Source organism: Pituophis catenifer, unplaced genomic scaffold (genome assembly GCF_029215685.1).
Source record: "Pituophis catenifer annectens isolate HBS135680 unplaced genomic scaffold, rPitCat1.0.hap2 SCAF_29, whole genome shotgun sequence".
NCBI classification, from domain to species: domain Eukaryota; kingdom Metazoa; phylum Chordata; class Lepidosauria; order Squamata; family Colubridae; genus Pituophis; species Pituophis catenifer.
The window spans coordinates 452,500-469,963 of record NW_027256909.1 but is presented as its reverse complement, the minus strand read 5'-3'; the positions used below and the strand labels follow the sequence as shown (position 1 = coordinate 469,963).

Here is a 17,464-nt window from a genome sequence, read left to right as displayed (position 1 = left end):
CATAAGGTACAACACTTAATGATAGTCATAGGGAACAGATAAGCAATCAAATCATACTAGAAAACAATATAAATCGTAAGGATACAGCAACAAGTTGTTGTATAGTCATAAGTGGGAGGAGATGGGTGATAGGAAAGATAAGAAGATTAATAGTAATGCAGACTTAGTAACTAGTTTGATAGGGTTGAGGGAATTATTTGTTTAGCAGAGTGATGGCGTTCGGGAAAAAACTGCTTTTGTGTCTAGTTGTTCTAGTGTGCAGTGCTCTATAGCAGTGGTCCCCAACCTTTTTATCGCCGCGGCCCGCTGAACGCGCGCAGGGGTGGGGGCACGGCCCAGGAGCTTTTGCGCACGGCCCATTGCGCACGGCCCAGGAGCTTTTGCGCACGGCCCAGGAGCCTTTGCGCTGCAGCGTTCATGTCCCCCGGCCGCTGCGCGGCCCGGTGCCAGGTACTCCACGGCCCGGCACCGGTCCGCGGACCGGGGGTTGGGGACCACTGCTCTATAGCGTCGTTTGAGGGTAGGAGTTGAAACAGTTTATGTCCAGGATGCGAGGGGTCTGTAAATATTTTCACAGCCCTCTTTTTGACTTGTGCAGTATACAGGTCCTCAATGGAAGGCAGGTTGGTAGTAATTGTTTTTTTCTGCAGTTCTAATTATCCTCTGAAGTCTGTGTCTGTCTTGTTGGGTTGCAAAACCAAACCAGACAGTTATAGAGGTGCAGATGACAGACTCAATAATTCCTCTGTAGAACTGTATCTAGTTTCCCTGTTCATCTCACGGTTTAGCCACCAGAATCAATTTATTTAACCAATTTTATAACTGCTCTCCTTGTGGATCACAAGGCAGCATTCTTGCTCCTAAAGGCTAATTTCAAATAGGGGCAAAGATTTAAGTATGTTTTTACACCAGAGTTTGTTGGGAAGCATCATATCCTTTAAAAAGGATTTCTGAGCAGGAGTAGCTCCAAGAAACGTGGGTCAGTTTAAGTGAGCAGGCAGAATTGTGAGAAAGAAAGAACAATGCATTGTCTCTCAGCTTTGACAAGTTTAAGATAGGTGGACTTCAACTCCCGGAATTCCTCAGGCTGGCTGGGGAGTTCTGGGAGTTTAAAGTCCACATATCTCAAACTTGCCAAGGTTGGGAAACATCATTACAGAGCTTTAGAGAGGAAACAAATGATAATACCCTACTGAGATTGTTTTCTAAACAATTGGAAGATTCATGACTTTAGAGTTCTGAATCAAAGGGAGAGTACTGAGCTCTGAAGAGAAAGAAACAGCAAGGAGGTGAAAAAAGCAGACAAAGTACAGAGATGACCAAAATGTTTGCAAGGTATTTAGTTAAAAGTACTAAGGAGAAAGAGACTGAAATTACTACCAATTACTACAAACCTGCCTTCCATTGAGGACCTGTATACTGCATGAGTCAAAAAGAGGGCTGTGAAAATATTTACAGACCCCTTGCATCCTGGACATAAACTATTTCCACTCCTACCCTCAAAACGACGCTATAGAGCACTGCACACCAGAACAATTAGACACAAGGACAGTTTTTTCCCTGAACGCCATCACTCTGCTAAACAAATAATTCCCTCAACCCTGTCAAACTAGTTACTAAGTCTGCACTACTATTAATCTTCTTATCTTTCCTATCACCCATCTCTTCCCATTTATGACTGTATGACTGTAACCTTGTTGCTGGTATCTTTAAGATTTATATTGACTGTTTCCCTATGACTATCATTAAGTGTTGTACCTTATGATTCTTGACTAATGTATCTTTTCTTTTATGTACACCAAGAGCGTATGCGCCAAGACAAATTCCTTGTGTGTCCAATCACACTTGGCCAATGAAGAATTCTATTCTATTCTAAAAAATGGAGATACAGGTGGTGATGAGGTTAGATGAACCTTTGACATCTACTATAGTATAAAGTTCTGTGTGGGTGATAAAGAGTAGTTTACTCTAATGACCCCTGCTAATCAGTGCCAAATCATTTTTTAAAAAAGAATTTGTGGTGCAACGTAAAGGCAGGAACCATTTTTGCTTTGTGTTTTCACTGCTTCTTCCCAAATGCTATGAAACGCACAGGCTTCGGCAGAACCAGACACAGAGTTCAAAAAGTTTTAATTATTTTTTTCTGTGCCTTTCTGAGATGGTTGAAATTGCACATCCAAGAGCATAATGCTGACAAAGAACTAAAATCACTGTTGCCTTATTAAGGAGGCAAAATTTTCCATAAAATGCAAATTCAATTTGTTTTCTTATGGGGGGGGGAACCTGCTTAAAGGAGAGGTGGGATTCAGCTGGTCCGGAACAGTTCAGGTGAATCAGATGTTAATTTTCATCTGGTTCCCCAAACCTTTTGTTGCAAGGACTGGCTGACCCCACCCACCCCAACTTGCCCCTCCCAGGAGTCTCCACGCAGCCCGTTTTGGATGCCAGGTAAGTGCAGGGCCCAAGCGGAGGCTCTGAGAGGGTGAAAAATAGGCCTACCAGAAGTCCAAAAATGGGCCTGTTTCCGGATTCCGGAGCCCAGGGGAAGCCATTTTTGCCCTCCCAGAGGCTCGAGGAAAGCCTCCGGAGCATGGGGAGGGTGAAAAACGGGCCTACCAGAAGTACCAGAAGTCCAAAAACAGGCCCGTTTCTGGATTCCAGAGGGTCTCCGGAGCTCGTGGGTAGGCCATTTTCACCCTCCCGGAGGCTCGAGGAATCTGAGGAGGGCAAAGATGCTAAAATTTCTGAATCCCATCCCTGGCTTAGAGGAACCTTTTCCGAGAGTGCATCTTTGATAGGATTTGGTGTTGATCAAAGCTAACCTATAACTCAGTGTTGTTTTTGTGCCCTGTTATTTTAACCCTTGTGCTGCTCAGGCTGAGCGGTTGATGGAGCAAGCAAGTTGTTGGGAGAAAGAGGAGCAAGAGCTGTTCTCCACGAGAGGTAGTAGACAATTGCCCGAAAAAGCCCAGTCTAAAAGCAAGTATTTGCGACCTCAAGAAAATGTAACCGTAGTAATGGAGAGAGAGACGTCTGCAGACCTACCAAGAGAAAGCAGTGGAGAAGAGGAGGAGGTGGAGGAGGAAGAGGAGGAGGAGGAGGAAGAAAAGGAAGAAGGGGAGGAGGAGGAGATGGACGGACATCATCAGAATTCTCCTCCGAGGCTGGCAAAACCCCAGTGGCTTGCAATGAAGAGAAAGGTCAGTTCCAAACACTGATTCAGAATCTCTTGATTTTTAATGCTGGGCTAACTCCATTTAGATGCTGGAGCGCTTACCGTATTTTTCGGAGGATTAGACGCTCCAGACTATAAGATGCACCTACCGTTTTTGGTGAGGAAAACAAGAAAAGGAAATCTGCCTCTGCCTCCCAACAATTTTGCCTCGTTGCAGCAAACAGAAAATCGCCTGCTTTACTTTCATTTTTGTTTTCAGCATAGCTTGATTAGCACAAGAAAAAATAAATCTGCTCCCAGCAATTTACCTCCTTGCAGCAAGCCGCAGAGGTCCGCGCAAAACAGCTGAGAGTTGGGAGGCCGATCCAATCAACTTGTGCTAATTAGGCTGTGCTGAAGCTGAAATGAGCTGTTTCTTCTTGCTGCTTGCTGCAAGGAGGTAAATGCTGGGAGGCAGAGGCCAAAGGGGGGGACAGTGGGTAGGCGGGGCTACATTCGGTGTATAAGACACACCTAAATTTTCACCCTCTTTTAGGGGGGAAAAAGGTGCGTCTTATACTCCGAAAAATACAGTAGATTTCCGTCTTTATCTTACAAACAGGCGTATTTTGAAATACCGCTAATTTCTTACAGATTTTTGCAATTAAAATATTATTCTCGTGTCAGTAGTTGCGGGTGTTAAGGTGAGTCGTCTTACACATTTTACGGTCTCTTTCCTTTGCAAAAATAATAATAATAATTGTGCAGCTTTTTACTGCGCAGGGACCCAAAAAAGAATTTTAAAACTAGTGGTGCCCCCCCCCCCACCCCAGTGCTAAATTAGACTTGTCCAGGTATCATCCCCTCACTTCATTTCCAGATTGTCGCCTCTTCTGCTTGCTAGATAAAACATCAGATTGTATATCTGTCACAGGTTTACACCTGATATTAACACAGTAGTAGATAATTCTCTAGTTACTTCTTTAACGTTTCCCATGGGATCTCTGCTTTTCCCATTCATGTGCCTCCAGCAACCCACAACATCCTGTGGAATAATTGGGACATCGTCACCGTCTTGTCTCCAGTTTGTTTTTAGCCAACCTATTTTATTGGATTGCATTTTAGTAGCCAGAAGATCTCCTACAGTAGTGGCTAAAATTGTTAAAACCTTTTGGGAAAAGTATATTTTCTAAAACTAGCTAATAACACCACTTTTTTTTTTTTTTGGAGTAGTACCATAAAATTATATATCCATGGAAAGTTAATTTAATCAAGAATGTAATGCAATAACTTTTATGAAGGATTTGCTATTAGAATAGCAGTTATAGTATAAAGAAGAAAAGTGAAACACGTAGAAAAAATGAGATATACAAAAATTATCACCATGTCAGTTAATACTTAGTTGGGTAACTTTTAGCATGAATTATGGCCTCACAATGTCTTCCCATGGAGCGAACCAAGTCTTTTAGTTCTGCAGCTGTTCTAATGTGAAACCAAGATTGAATCATGGCTTCTATTAACTGGGTTTTATTGCTGGGTCGCTTCTGACAACCAGTTTCTTTAGTCGGCTCCATAGATTTTCAATTGGGTTAAGGTCTGAGCTATTCCCAGGCCATTCCAGCAGTGGGATGTGATTATCTTGAAACTCCAAAAAAAAAAAAAAAAGTGTTATTAGCCATCAAACCTCAAAAATACACTTTTCCCAAAAGATTTCCACAATTTTGGCCATTACTGGCAGGATTATTCTTGTTACAAAGACATGATTCCCCCGTTTTTTCCCCTCTCTCTTTGAATATTTTCTTGATGTGTTAAAAAATATATAAATGTAATCAATATTTTAAAATCCTTTGGTATTGCCAAACATGATGATTCCTTTTTAATTTTTAGTTGTGCTTTGATTGCTAATCAATTAGATCAGATTAATGCTTCTGAAATCTTTGTCAGAGGCCATGTTGAAAATTGTTGGAGGTAATCCATTTTCTCCCCCCTACATTTTTAAAGAAAAATTAACAGCTTTATTGTTATCCTCAAAACCAGCATCGTGCAATATAACTAAATGAACGCTGGGATAGAAATCTGAAGAGTTCCTTCAATTGACAAACTCATAAGGGAAAATTAATAGATTGCAGCAGGAGTGGGTTCTACTTACCTTTACTACCGGTTCGCAACGGGATGGCGCGCACATGCACAGATCGCCGATGATGACATCCAGGGCAGTAGGCGGAGCCTCCCGCCGGTTTTACTACTGGTTCTTGCAAACTAGTCCGAATTAGGGGCAACCCACCACTGGATTACACCAATACCATGTTGTAAAAAGATCAGATTCTGTATCAAGGTCTTCTTGTTCGCTCATCAAGGTTCAAACAACCTTAACTCAGCTTTTCTTCAAGTTTTTCTGAATTCATCTAAATGAGGCTCAGGCAGCACCAAATAGGTCAAGAGTTTCTGTAAACCACAAGTTTCCCTTCTGTTTTATTTTATTCCAAAATTTAACTTTTAGGCTGGCCTGTGACCGTAATAAGGATTGATTGAAAACAGATTCTAGTACCTATCGTTTTATTTATTGGTAAAACATTATTTTTTTTATCATTGTACTTTTTATTTACTTTATAATTTCAATGAAGCAGTGTCCTTAATAAGCCAAAAGTTGAAATACAAAAGGTCTCTTACCTATTTTCCATCCTGACTTTTGTGCCTCACCTTCAGCGATGTTTATGGAGAAGCAGAATGGGGACCGGATTATTCTATGTTATCTATGTACAGTAATTAGGGATGCAGTGGCTCAGTGGCTAAGATGCTGAGCTTGTCAATCGAAAGGTCGGCAATTCAACAGTTCGAATCCCTAGTGCCGCGTATCGGGGTGAGCTCCCGTTCCTTGGCCCAGCTTCTGCCAACCTAGCAGTTTGAAAGCACGTAAAAAATGCAAGTAGAAAAATAGAGACCACCTTTGGTCTTAATTACTTTATAATTAAGATTATATACCATTGCACGCCAGCCAGAGTCACTTAGTGATGGGCGGCTACATATATTAGTTAAGTAGATAATGGATATTAATTGTATGCTAATATTATTATATTAATGGGAACTTGAGCAAACCTTTCACTACTGGTCTCTTGAAAGGTTCTTGTAATCCAGTGGTCATTAAAGTTTTAGTAAATATTGCACACTTTTAAATTATATTATTTTGGAAATAATATTGGAAAGGTTATATAAAACACTTTGAATTCCAATTGTCTCCAATTTGGAATGTCTCAATCTTGGTTGGAAACATTTGTTTGACTTAATAGTAGTTGTAAGTTGTTTTGAGTTGGAAATGTTTCCAATATGGCCCATTTCAGATGCAAAACAGTTGTCTCTAGTTTGAAACAATTATTTCAAACTCAAAAGGAGTGTGAATTGATAACTGTTTAAATTTGAAACATTTTTTAATGCTATTACTTCCCAGACTTTTTCAGGATTCTGTCTAGCTTTAGCTTGAAAATTCTCATCAAAACTCCAAATTTGAGCCTTTGATGTAAGATTTTTTAGAAGTACCTTTACAGCAGGGGTCCTCAAACTTTTTAAACAGGGGGCCAATTCACGATCCCTCAGACTGTTGGGGGGGCCGAACCGGCTAGGCGGGCTGGGTGGTCATGTGACTGGGTGGGCGTGGCTAGGTGGTCATGTGACTGGGTGGGCGTGGCCAATTTTGCAGTCCATTAAACAGTACACATAAATTAAACTAATTTGTTATGCTCCTGGGGGTGGAAAGCAGATTAGTAAAGGGATGTGGCTGCCTTGGGGGTGGGGTGGGGTGAGGGACTTCTCTCTGTGTGTGTGTCCCTCTTTCTCCCTCCCTCGCCCCCGTGTCTGTCTCTCCCTCCCTCCCTCCCTCCTTCCCTCTCTCTCTCTCTCTCTGGAGGCTGGGGAAGGTAACAGTACCACTTCAGTACCACTCTGCTATCCAAAAACAGGCTCATTTTTTGCCTCCTGAGGCCTCCACGCGTTCCGTTTTTGGCCTTGGCCTCCAGAAGGCAGGTGGGGGCTGGCGGGTAGGTGGGACAATGTGGGCAGGCCAGCCTCATGGTCCCGCACAGGCCGGATGAATGGCTTCAGTGGGCCATATCCGGCCCGTGGGCTGTAGTTTGAGGACCCTTGCTTTACAGATTTAACTGGCTTTATTTATACGATATAGACGTATTTCATTCTTCATTAAATTAAATATGTCAGAAAAGAAGTGCAGCCTAGCAGTAGTCACATATTTTGCTTTTTAGAGTCTAGTTGAAGCCTTGATGATGTTCTGTTGACAGCAGTAGCTTAAGACTGCCTTATATTTAAACTATGAATTAACCAAAAATTAGATTCAATAGAATATGAGAATAAATTTGAAATAAATAAAATAAAGTATTGTGGAAGTAACAAACTATAGAAGGAAATGTTGATTGCTTATGAAATGACTTTAAGAGAGGAGGAAAATACTTTTTGTCAAGATTATGGATATTAGATGTCATTTAAGAGAAGTAAAATATAGATTTGAGGTAATGGGTTTTAGGACTGAGGAATATATATGAAATATTGATCGTTAAAATGATAAAGATTTAGAATGGTGTTTATTGTTTAGAATTTTGGGTGTAATAGTAGAATGATAAATGTTTAGAATAAGATTTTTTTTCTTTTTTCTTTTTTTTTTTTTAAGATGTAAATGGACAAAATTTGGAACAAAATTGATTGAGGGAATTTGAATAATTGTACTTACTTTATGCCAAACCCTTGCTCTAAGAAGATGTATTTTATGTTTTATGTTTTAAAAAAAATAATAAAAAATTGGGGGGGGGGAAGGTTGCCTTAGTTTGGATTGTTAATTCTTCCACCCAACTTTAACATATTTCACATTATTTTTAGAGGCCTTTCATATTGAAAAAGAAAAGGGGACGTAAACGCCGAAAGATGAACAGTAGCGTTACAACGGAGACCATTTCTGAAACCACCGAAGTTTTAAATGAGCCTTTTAATAACTCCGAGGAAGAGCAGCCGGTGACACAGCTGGAGCCGACTTGTGAGACGGATGGAGAACAGGAGAAAGTGAAAACTGGGTGCCCTACCATGCTACAACACCAGTCTGGGAGAGAGGAAGAACAAGAGGAAGAGGAGCAGGAGAAAGACAATCAATGTAACCAGAAAGAGAGTCCATGCAGAGGTGAGTCTCAAAGGTTTGAGATAGATGGAAAGCAGCTTTCAACATGTGGAACTGAGTATAAATCACATTAAACTTAGCAGGATTTTTTGCAGAAGCTTTTTGGATGGAAGCGAGGGCCTTAAATTACCGTTAGTGAGTTGCTGATACATTGATTTGAAAGATGAAGGTTGGCAGTAAAAACAGCCGTGTTTTTAACATCATCATATAAATGAACTGCCAATTTTGAATAAGTTTAGCTGCTGCTTTTTGTCTTAGTGGAATGTTGTATTGGAAGAAATGTCCCATCCGGGTTCAGTTTCAAGTGGGGAGAAAGACACTGGAAACATGAAGACTGTTTGGAAAGATGGTTTAATGGTGGACAGGACCACGTGGTTTGAAGTCCTGGGTAGCTGACCACATGGAGTGGAGAGTGAGATATATTTATACCCTCTCTTGGGCTTTGAACTTGCTTCCTATTCCTGTGGAAGAAATGTATTCTGATTGGTTGTCAGACTCCCATGGGGCCATGTAGGGGCAACTTTGTAGGTTGTCTTGATCCCAAGCTTGGTTGAATTCCACTGGGTGATGTAATCTTCCCAGGTGCCATGTGGTGAGATGGGTAGAGGGCTAATCCTATTATGCCCTGAGGGTGAAGGTCTTTTGTGTTGTAGATAAGCTGGTCCAGCCTTTTGTCTTGTAGATAGGATGGCCCAATCCACAAAGAAGAGCGAGTCAAGCTATTCTCCAAAGCACCTGAGGGCAGGACAAGAAGCAATGGGTGGAAACTAATCAAGGAGAGAAGCAACCTAAAACTAAGGAGAAATTTCCTGACAGTTAGAGCAATTAATCAGTGGAACAACTTGCCTCCAGAAGGTGTGAATGCTCCAACACTGGAAGTTTTTAAGAAGATGTTGGATAACCATTTGTCTGAAGTGGTGTAGGGTTTCCTGCCTAGGCAGGGGATTGGACTAGAAGACCTCAAAAGGTCCGTTCCGACTCTGTTATTCTGTAAAAATGGTTCTTGCTTGTCAAAAGGTTACAGAAAGTGATCGCATGACCCCGGGACACTGCAACTGTCATAAATATGAGTCAGTTGCTAAGTATCCAAATTTTGATCATGTGACCTTGGGGATGCTACAGATAAACCTTTGGAAAAGGATATGGCCTGAGATTGTGTTAGGTTTTGAAGTTCCTCCAGCTTTAAGGATATCCCAAAAGAGTGGGTTTCCCAACAATTTTCATCCCCGAAAGGATTCCTTATTTTTCCTCCACTTAGGCCACAGAAAGACCAAATGCAGGATGTGATCTCAGCAAAATAAACTCACACATTGCTGAATGGTGTCCATTATGGCTAGTCTAGAGGAAGGAAGGACTAAGGGGGACATGATAGCAGTATTCCAGTGTTTGAGGGGCTGCCACAAAGAAGAGGGGGTCAATTTATTTTCCAAAGCACCAGAAGGCAGGACAAGAAATAATTGAAAGAAACTAATCAAAGGAGAGAAGCAACCTGGAAACAATGAGGACAATTAACTAGTGGAACAGCTTGCCTTTTGAGGGTGCTTTTAAGAAGAGACTGGACAACTACTTGGCTGACATGGTATAGGACCATGATGGCGAACCTATGGCACGCATGCCACAGGTGGCACGCGGAGCCATGTTGCCTGGCACACCAGCTCAGCTCCGTCAGCTGATTTTGGGCCCACCAGAAGAGGGCCTTGGGGGGGGGAAGGCCCGTTTTTCTTTCTCCCTGGCTCCAGATCCTCTCTATGCATCTGGGGAGGGCGAAAACAGCCTTCCCCACCCCCTCGGAGGCCCGAAACGGTCCGTTTCTCAACTTCCGACCTCCGAGGGGATGGGAAAGGCTGTTTTCGCCCTCCCCAGATGCATAGAGAGGGTCTGGAGCCAGGTGAGAAAGAAAACGGGCCTACCGGGCCATCACGTGCCAGGAGGGGGGGGGAAGGGGGGTTGCGCTCGCATGCGTGTGGCGGGGCACATAGAATTATGGGTGTGGGCACATGCACATGCAAACCTCCCCCACCCACCCCCCTTCCTGGCACGTGATGGCAAAAAGATTAGTCATCACTGGTATAGGATCTCCTGCTTGAGCAAGGGGTTTGAACTAGAAAACCTCCAAGGTCCCTTCCAGCTCTATTCTGATTTTTTCTTTCCCCATCTTGAAATTAGGTTTCTATTTGAAAAAATGTCACTCCTTTAATAGTCAGATAATCTAATTAGAAAGTATTTAATTCCACTGCCTTTGGTATTAGTAAAAGACGTGTTCAAACAGAAGGAGCTGATTTACTTAATTAATTAGGTTTTATAGTATCCTCAAATTGTATTTGGTTACTTAACTTTTTAAGACCTGGGCTCCGACTGCTATAAAACATTAGTCCATATGTTGTGTTCAAATTTGCTTGAGGCTTATTCTTTAGGACTCACAGTTACTTTTCAATCAATCCAATCGAGCCTGTTAGCTTATTACTTTGATGCATGATTTAGGTGCAACATATACCGGTACTTTTTTAAAGAAAAGCAGGTAAATTTTGTTTGTTAATTTTAACCTGGATTTTTGTTTTAATGGTTTGTTTGTTTTGTTTTGATTGTTGTGAGCCGCCCCAAGTCCATTGGAGATAGGGCGGCATACAAGTTCCATTAATAATTAAACAATAAACAAACAAATAAATAAATAAATAAATAAATAAATAAATAAACAAACAAACAAACTGGGGACTAATAATGGTTACTTTCCTATAGCTTTTTAACCTGTAAAAATAATCCTCATTCTGCAATGTTTGGATGTCACATAAATGTTTATCTGAAAAGTTTTATGTAGTAATATTCTTCTCCTTTTTTCTTTTCCTGAACAATATATTTAGTAAATAAGGCAAAATTTTATAGAGCGCCTCAGCTTAGGGTAGTTTGCTGCCTTTGCAAGCAATTTGGTCATCGATCAACAGAATGGAAATCTTGTTCTGACCTAGGCTTCCCCAAACCACAAAGCAGACTCCTCACCCCGATAAAACCTCTTTCATTTAGGTTAAATGGAATTCCTCTCCAGCAAAGTCCCGGCAAAGAGTCTTTCATGAGATTTCACAACTACAGACCTTTATCAGGCTTGGAGAGTTGCCAGGTGGATATCTTCCAAACGCCACACTGGAGCAGCAGCAATTACTTGGCAAGACGTCAGGAACAGATCTTCACCCTCCTGAATTGAACTAATTGTCTCCTGCAAACTCCCCTCCCCTTTGCTCCTTTTTATTCCCTTTGGAAGGGGCCATTCAGCGTCCACCTGTGCCTTTATTTCCGAGTCGACTCTTGTTCCTTAGTTGTTCCCTTCTCCTGGCAGCTCTGAGCCTGGGCACATCAGGAACAGGCTCCAGCTGTTCTTCTGCCCCACTGATATCCAATACTGAAGGCAGCTGATAACTGTCGGATGGCCCTGGCCCCATCTCTGCCTCCGACGCAGAGCCCTCATCAGAGCCTTCCCCAGACTCCAGGACTGGCCCATGTTCCTCCCCAACCTCCTCACTGTCTGAGTCTCCCACCAGCTCTGCTGGCCGCTGGCGGGCCACAACAAATCTGGAACGCTTTTGGCATTCTGGAGTTTGGATAAAACAAAATCTAGACAGACAGAGAGAATGGCAGTCATAAGTGTGGATTGTCCCCTCTCCTTCTCAGCAGAGATTCCCAAACTTTCCAGCATTATTCCACCCTGTCCCTCAGCCTTTCCCTCCTCTTCTCCCTGTGTGCAGAATGAAAAGGATCCCGTTTCATTCTGCGCACAGGTCAAAACACCTGAAAGGTACATCTTGGAGCAGGGACCTCCAATGCAAGGTCCCTACAACTTACTAATATGCAAGAAAATTGCAGTGAAGTTATATTTCTCTGCCCGAAAAATTGAAAACAATGGGGTTTTTTGCCTCAGGGGTCCATGGGTCAAAAAAGGTCAAGGTGTTGTGATGGTATGGTCAAAAGTCCACCTGTGTCCTAATGACCTCCACCCTTTATTTGCTTTACCAAACCCTCTGGGCATTTGTGCTTCGGCTGTTTGGTTTAATTAGAACAAAAATATACATAATGACTAGTTATAATCATTTTGAATTTGACTAACTTTTTTCTTCTTCTTGTTCTTCTTCCCCATTCCTCACAGTTATGGCCGAAGAGGATGCGGATGTCCTCAAAGAAAGCACTAGAGACAATCTTGAACCCGTAATGCATAAGCAGGGATGGCCTAAAAGCTTGAAGCAGTCTTCATCCAGGCGAAGGCAAAATAAAGAGAGAAAACCAGGGTTTAAGCTTAATTTGTACACGCCACCCGAGACTCCTATGGAACCCGACTGTCAGGGGAAGGGAGAGGAGGCAGAGGAGGTAGCTGAAAACAACCCGTCTCCGGTTTCTTCTCCACCAGAAAAAGGGAAAAACTCTGAAACCATTTTCTCAAACGAGGATGAAGGAAGAGATCTGGTGTCTGAGTATCTAGAACTTCCCCGGATGGAAAAGGCAGGTGAAGTGGATGAAAGCAACATCGAAACGGAATGTATGAAGAGTCAAGATAAGGACCGACAAGAGGAGAAGATCCTGGAGAAAGATGAGCCCGAGCCTGAAGAAGAACATGAGGGAAAGAAGCAGTCTTGCAATGAGGAGAAACATGAGGCCGAGGATGAGGCTGGAAGCCAGCTGGATTCAAAGGAAACAGAGGAGGTCGCATCAGGCGAAGCTTTCAAAGAAGTGCTTGAGAATCAAGAAGCTTTCGTAGAAGCCGAAGAATTGAGTGGCAGGCCAAATGAAATGGATTTGATGGACTGTAAAGTTGACCTTTCGCCCAAGTGTAACAGTGACCTTAAAGAGCTTCCTGCTCTTCTGGAACCTGGGCCCGACCCAAGAGAGGAAAGCGCGGAAAATTCCAGTGAAGCCAGTAGCCATGAACTCAACTGCGTGTTCAAGGAGACGAATTCAGAAACTCTGGAAATAGACTCCGAGACCATCCAGGCGGTCAAGTCTTTAACCCAGGAATCAGCAGAGCAGGAAGACGTGTTCCAGGATTGTGCAGAGACCCAAGAGGCGTGCCAGAGCCTGCAGAATTACTCCAACGTTGCCCAAAGCCCACCGGCAGCTGCCTTAGAGGATTGTCAGCAGTCGGATCACAGCAGCCCCGTTTCATCTGTCCAGTCTCACCCAAGCCAATCGGTTCGTTCGGTGAGCAGCCCAAACGTGCCTGCCCTAGAAAACACTTATGCCCAGATGAGCTCGGATCAGAGCGGCATCTCGGTTTCGTCCCTGCAGAACATGGAAACCAGCCCCATGATGGACGTCCCGTCAGTGTCTGACCATTCCCAGCAGGTGGTCGATAGCGGGTTCAGCGATCTGGGTAGCATTGAGAGCACAACAGAGAACTACGAGAATCCGAGCAGCTATGACTCTACCATGGGTAATAACATCTGCGGGAACACTGCGTCGCAAAACAGCTGCTCGTACAATGCTCTCACCTCCAGCAACCTGACCCAGAGCAGCTGCGCCGTGACCCAGCAGATGTCGGGCATGAACAGCAGCTGCAGCATGATGCAGAGCGCCAGCATCAACTCGCCCCCTCCTTGCAGCGTCAAATCCCCCCAAGCCTGTGGGGTCGAGAGGCCTCCCAGCAGCAGCCAGCAGCTCTCCCAGTGCAGCCTGGCCGCCAACTTCAGCCCGCCTCTCCAGCTGAGCGAAATTGCTGAGGCTGGCAGCGCCAACGTCGGCTTGTACGAACGGGTGGGCCAGGGGGAGTTTGCGGCAGGGCATTACCCGCAGCCCTCCGCCACCTTCAGCCTGGCTAAACTACAACAGCTGACCAATACCCTGATGGACCATTCGTTGCCTTACAGCCATTCAGCGGCCGTGACTTCCTATGCAAACGGTGCCTCTCTAACCACTGCGCTCAGCAGCTCAGGCCTGGTCCAGCTCTCTCAGCCTTCCCACCCGGTTCCAGGAGGGGGCCAAGTCCAGGCAACCATGACTCCGCCCCCTAACCTCACTCCTCCCCCTATGAATCTGCCGCCTCCCCTTCTGCAACGCAACTTGGCTACGTCTAACGTTGGCTTGTCCCACACCCAAAGACTTCAAACTCAGATGGCCGGCAAAGGCCACGTTTCCGTTAGGACTAAGTCATCCTCTCTGCCGCCAGCGGCAGCCGCCGCCGCCCATCAGCCGCAGCTTTATGGGCGCACCTCGCAGTCTGTGGCCATGCAAGGGCCAGCCCGCACCTTAACCATGCAGCGTGGCATGAACATGAGTGTGAACTTAATGCCAGCTCCGGCGTACAACGTCAATTCGGTGAATATGAACATGAACACGTTGAACGCTATGAACGGTTATAGCATGTCTCAGCCGATGATGAATGGAGGCTACCACGCCAATCCCGGTTACATGAATCAAACTGCTCAGTATCCCATGCAGATGCAGATGGGGATGATGGGCACCCAGGCTTACGCTCAGCAACCCATGCAGACTACCCCGCACAGCAACATGATGTACTCCCCTCCGGCGCATCACGGCTACATAAACCCCAAGCAGTCTTTGAACAGCTCCTACATGCGGAGATAGGAGCCCGGTTCCCAATGCGGGCGGGGGAGATGCCCCCCTCCCTGCTAAGCGAGCCTGCGAGGGGTCGACCTGCCTCAATGCGTTGCTGTTTCAGAGCGTGTGATTCAAAACCAGCAATTGGTGTAAATGCAAAAAAGAAACAAAAAAAAAAACATTGGTTTGTGGCACCATGATAAACGTGTATGCAGCAGAAAGCCTTATATAACGTCCTTTTATTTTTATTTTTATTTTCATTTGCAATTTTGCTTTGTTTGCAATTGGCAGGGGTTTTTTTTTGGGGGGGGGTTGTTTTTAAAAATACAATGGAACTTCTGTAGTGTGGGAAAACTTGCGTTGCGAATGTGCAAACTCAGCCGAGGGTTCGCTGCCATTTTTGGATGTGCCTGTTCCTCTTTGACTCCAGCTCTTCTGGAGCCTCTCCGGTGTTGTGCTGGCTGTCAGCTTCCCTCCCTCGTCTCCACCATGTAAATGCCTTTTTCGCATTGCATTCATTCATTCATTGGATTATTTTGTTCCTCGAAGTGGACACTTCCGCATGCCGCTGTCTTTGTTAGTGACAGTGCGTTTTGTAGTACTGTACAAGTGTTGTGCTTAACAGTAAGCCATTTCCTTAAATTGGTTGGTCTTTTGCCTTGATTTGGTTGTTCCTCTTTAAGAGGTATTAATATATATACTTACATGCATACATACATATATATTTTTGCTAATTAGATTTTAAAAAGAAAAGAAAAGAAAAAGCATTGAAAATGATTCCAATTTTGATTTGATCAGTTTCTGGGTGCTGTTCATTGGGAAATTCCTCTGTGTGGTTGCACAAATTTGATATTTTTTTTTCTTGGAGCCGACCCAGAAGACTATCATGGTGGATTGCACCTTTGAATGGCAAATATTTCATGAAAGACAATTCTCCTTTTTGTTCAGATAACAAGATCATTTTCGGTTAAGAAGGGGGGAAAAAAGGCAGCTTACTGTTAACACAGGTGTTTTTTTCTTTTTAAAGATACAAACATTTATTGTTTGGAAGAAGCATTATCTGCGTGTAATCAAGTTTTTGAAACATTTTCATATGCGGATAAATTTGCAGGATTTTTTTTTTTTTTTTAAATTGTGAATTTGGTGTAAAGTTGCTATTTTATGGAAATGCCTCTAAACTTTACATTTTCATTCCATCTGTAGATTTTTCTATCTTTATAAAATATGGGAGTTATTTTTTAAGAAAAGTAAATAGAACAGTAGCGTGTGAATAGATCAAATGAAGTTTAAAGAACGCATGTAAAAAAAGAAAAAAAAGAAAATGGTATCTGTGTCTGTTTATATGGTTTCCTTTCCTCCCATTCCCCCCTTTGGTAGCCTTTGTACTTGTACAGAGTGACAGTACGAGCCAAAAGTGGTTCCATCCATGTATAAAAAAAATACACACGGTGAAACTTCTTGTATTTATGTTAACTTTCTAGTCAGTCACTTAAATAAAACAAAAACGAGCTGTACATTTTAACATAAAAATAAATTATGAGCCACTTTAGCCTATTGTCTTGAGATAACTGATGCAGTTGGAAATGATGATGCTTCTTGACGTTGGTCCTAGATCACGGGACCTGGCTCAAAATAGCGATAGCACCTCGACTTATATACCACTTCACAGTGCTTTTACACTGAAGGATGGAAGGCTGAGTCAACCTTGAGCCGGTTAGAATCGAACTGGCAACGAGCAGAATCAGCCGGGAATTCTGCATTTTAACCCCTGTGCCACCATGGCTCTATTTGCCAGGTAGACACAGCCATACAGCATAGCACAGTGGTTAGAGTGCAGTACTGCAGGCTACTTCTGCTGCCTGCCGGCTGCCTGCAATTTGGCAGTTCGAATCTCACCAGGCTCAAGGTTGACTCAGCCTTCCATCCTTCTTAGGTCGGTAAATTGAGGACTCAGATTGTTGGGGGCAAGAGGCTGACTATGTAAATCGCTTAGAGAGGGCTGTAAAGCACTGTGAAGTTAGTGAGATTCGAACTGCCAAATTGCAGTCAGCAGAAGTAGCCTGCAGTACTGCGTTCTAACCACTGAGCCACCACAGCTCTCTCACAGATCACCACAAATCCAGGAAATCCAGCAACCTCTCTCTGGAGATCCCACGAGAACCCTTGCTGATATCTTTTATCTCTCTGCATCTTTATCTATCTTCATCTTGCTGAATCAGAGACTAAGACAGGCTGACTCAGAGAGCAGCAATCTAGCTTTTCGTTCCCCAGCCTCTCCCCAAGTGAAGTGATGCTCAAAAACATTTAAATCTGAGACCTAAATTGCTGGAGAGGAGAAATCTTTTTAATGTTTAATGTTTTCTTCTGCTGCAAGGATGATGGGTTATAAAGAGTGCATTAGGGGTCTTTGGGTGGGGATGGGACTACTTGCCATCGTCAACTCACTGAGGCAAGCTCACTGCAGCCAACTCGCCACGGCCAACTCACCGCGAGACAACTTGTTGCGGGACAATTTAACAATTCTATTTATTTAAAATAAATAAAAATTATTTTAATTTTTTCCATTCACGTTTCATTCTGTCCCTTCTTTCTCATCCTTTCTT

The 17,464-nt window shown here is 43.5% G+C and overlaps 1 protein-coding gene across 3 annotated transcripts in view; it reads left to right on the top strand.

The window, feature by feature from the left end:
• LOC139326282 (histone acetyltransferase KAT6B-like) overlaps positions 1 to 16,364 on the top strand; it is a 99,377-nt gene extending 83,013 nt beyond the window's left edge. For 2 of the 3 annotated variants that reach the window (XM_070956440.1, XM_070956437.1), the window contains exons 14-16: positions 2,877 to 3,200; positions 8,036 to 8,330; positions 12,460 to 16,364. In XM_070956440.1, coding sequence (XP_070812541.1) covers positions 2,877 to 3,200; positions 8,036 to 8,330; positions 12,460 to 14,888 — 3,048 coding nt within the window. In that variant the 3' untranslated portion in view covers positions 14,889 to 16,364. Of the gene's footprint in view, positions 1 to 2,876; positions 3,201 to 8,035; positions 8,331 to 9,596; positions 9,611 to 12,459 lie in introns of all 3 variants that reach the window. The other variant, XM_070956438.1, reaches the window with a different exon arrangement.
• The last annotated feature ends 1,100 nt before the right edge of the window (positions 16,365 to 17,464 follow it).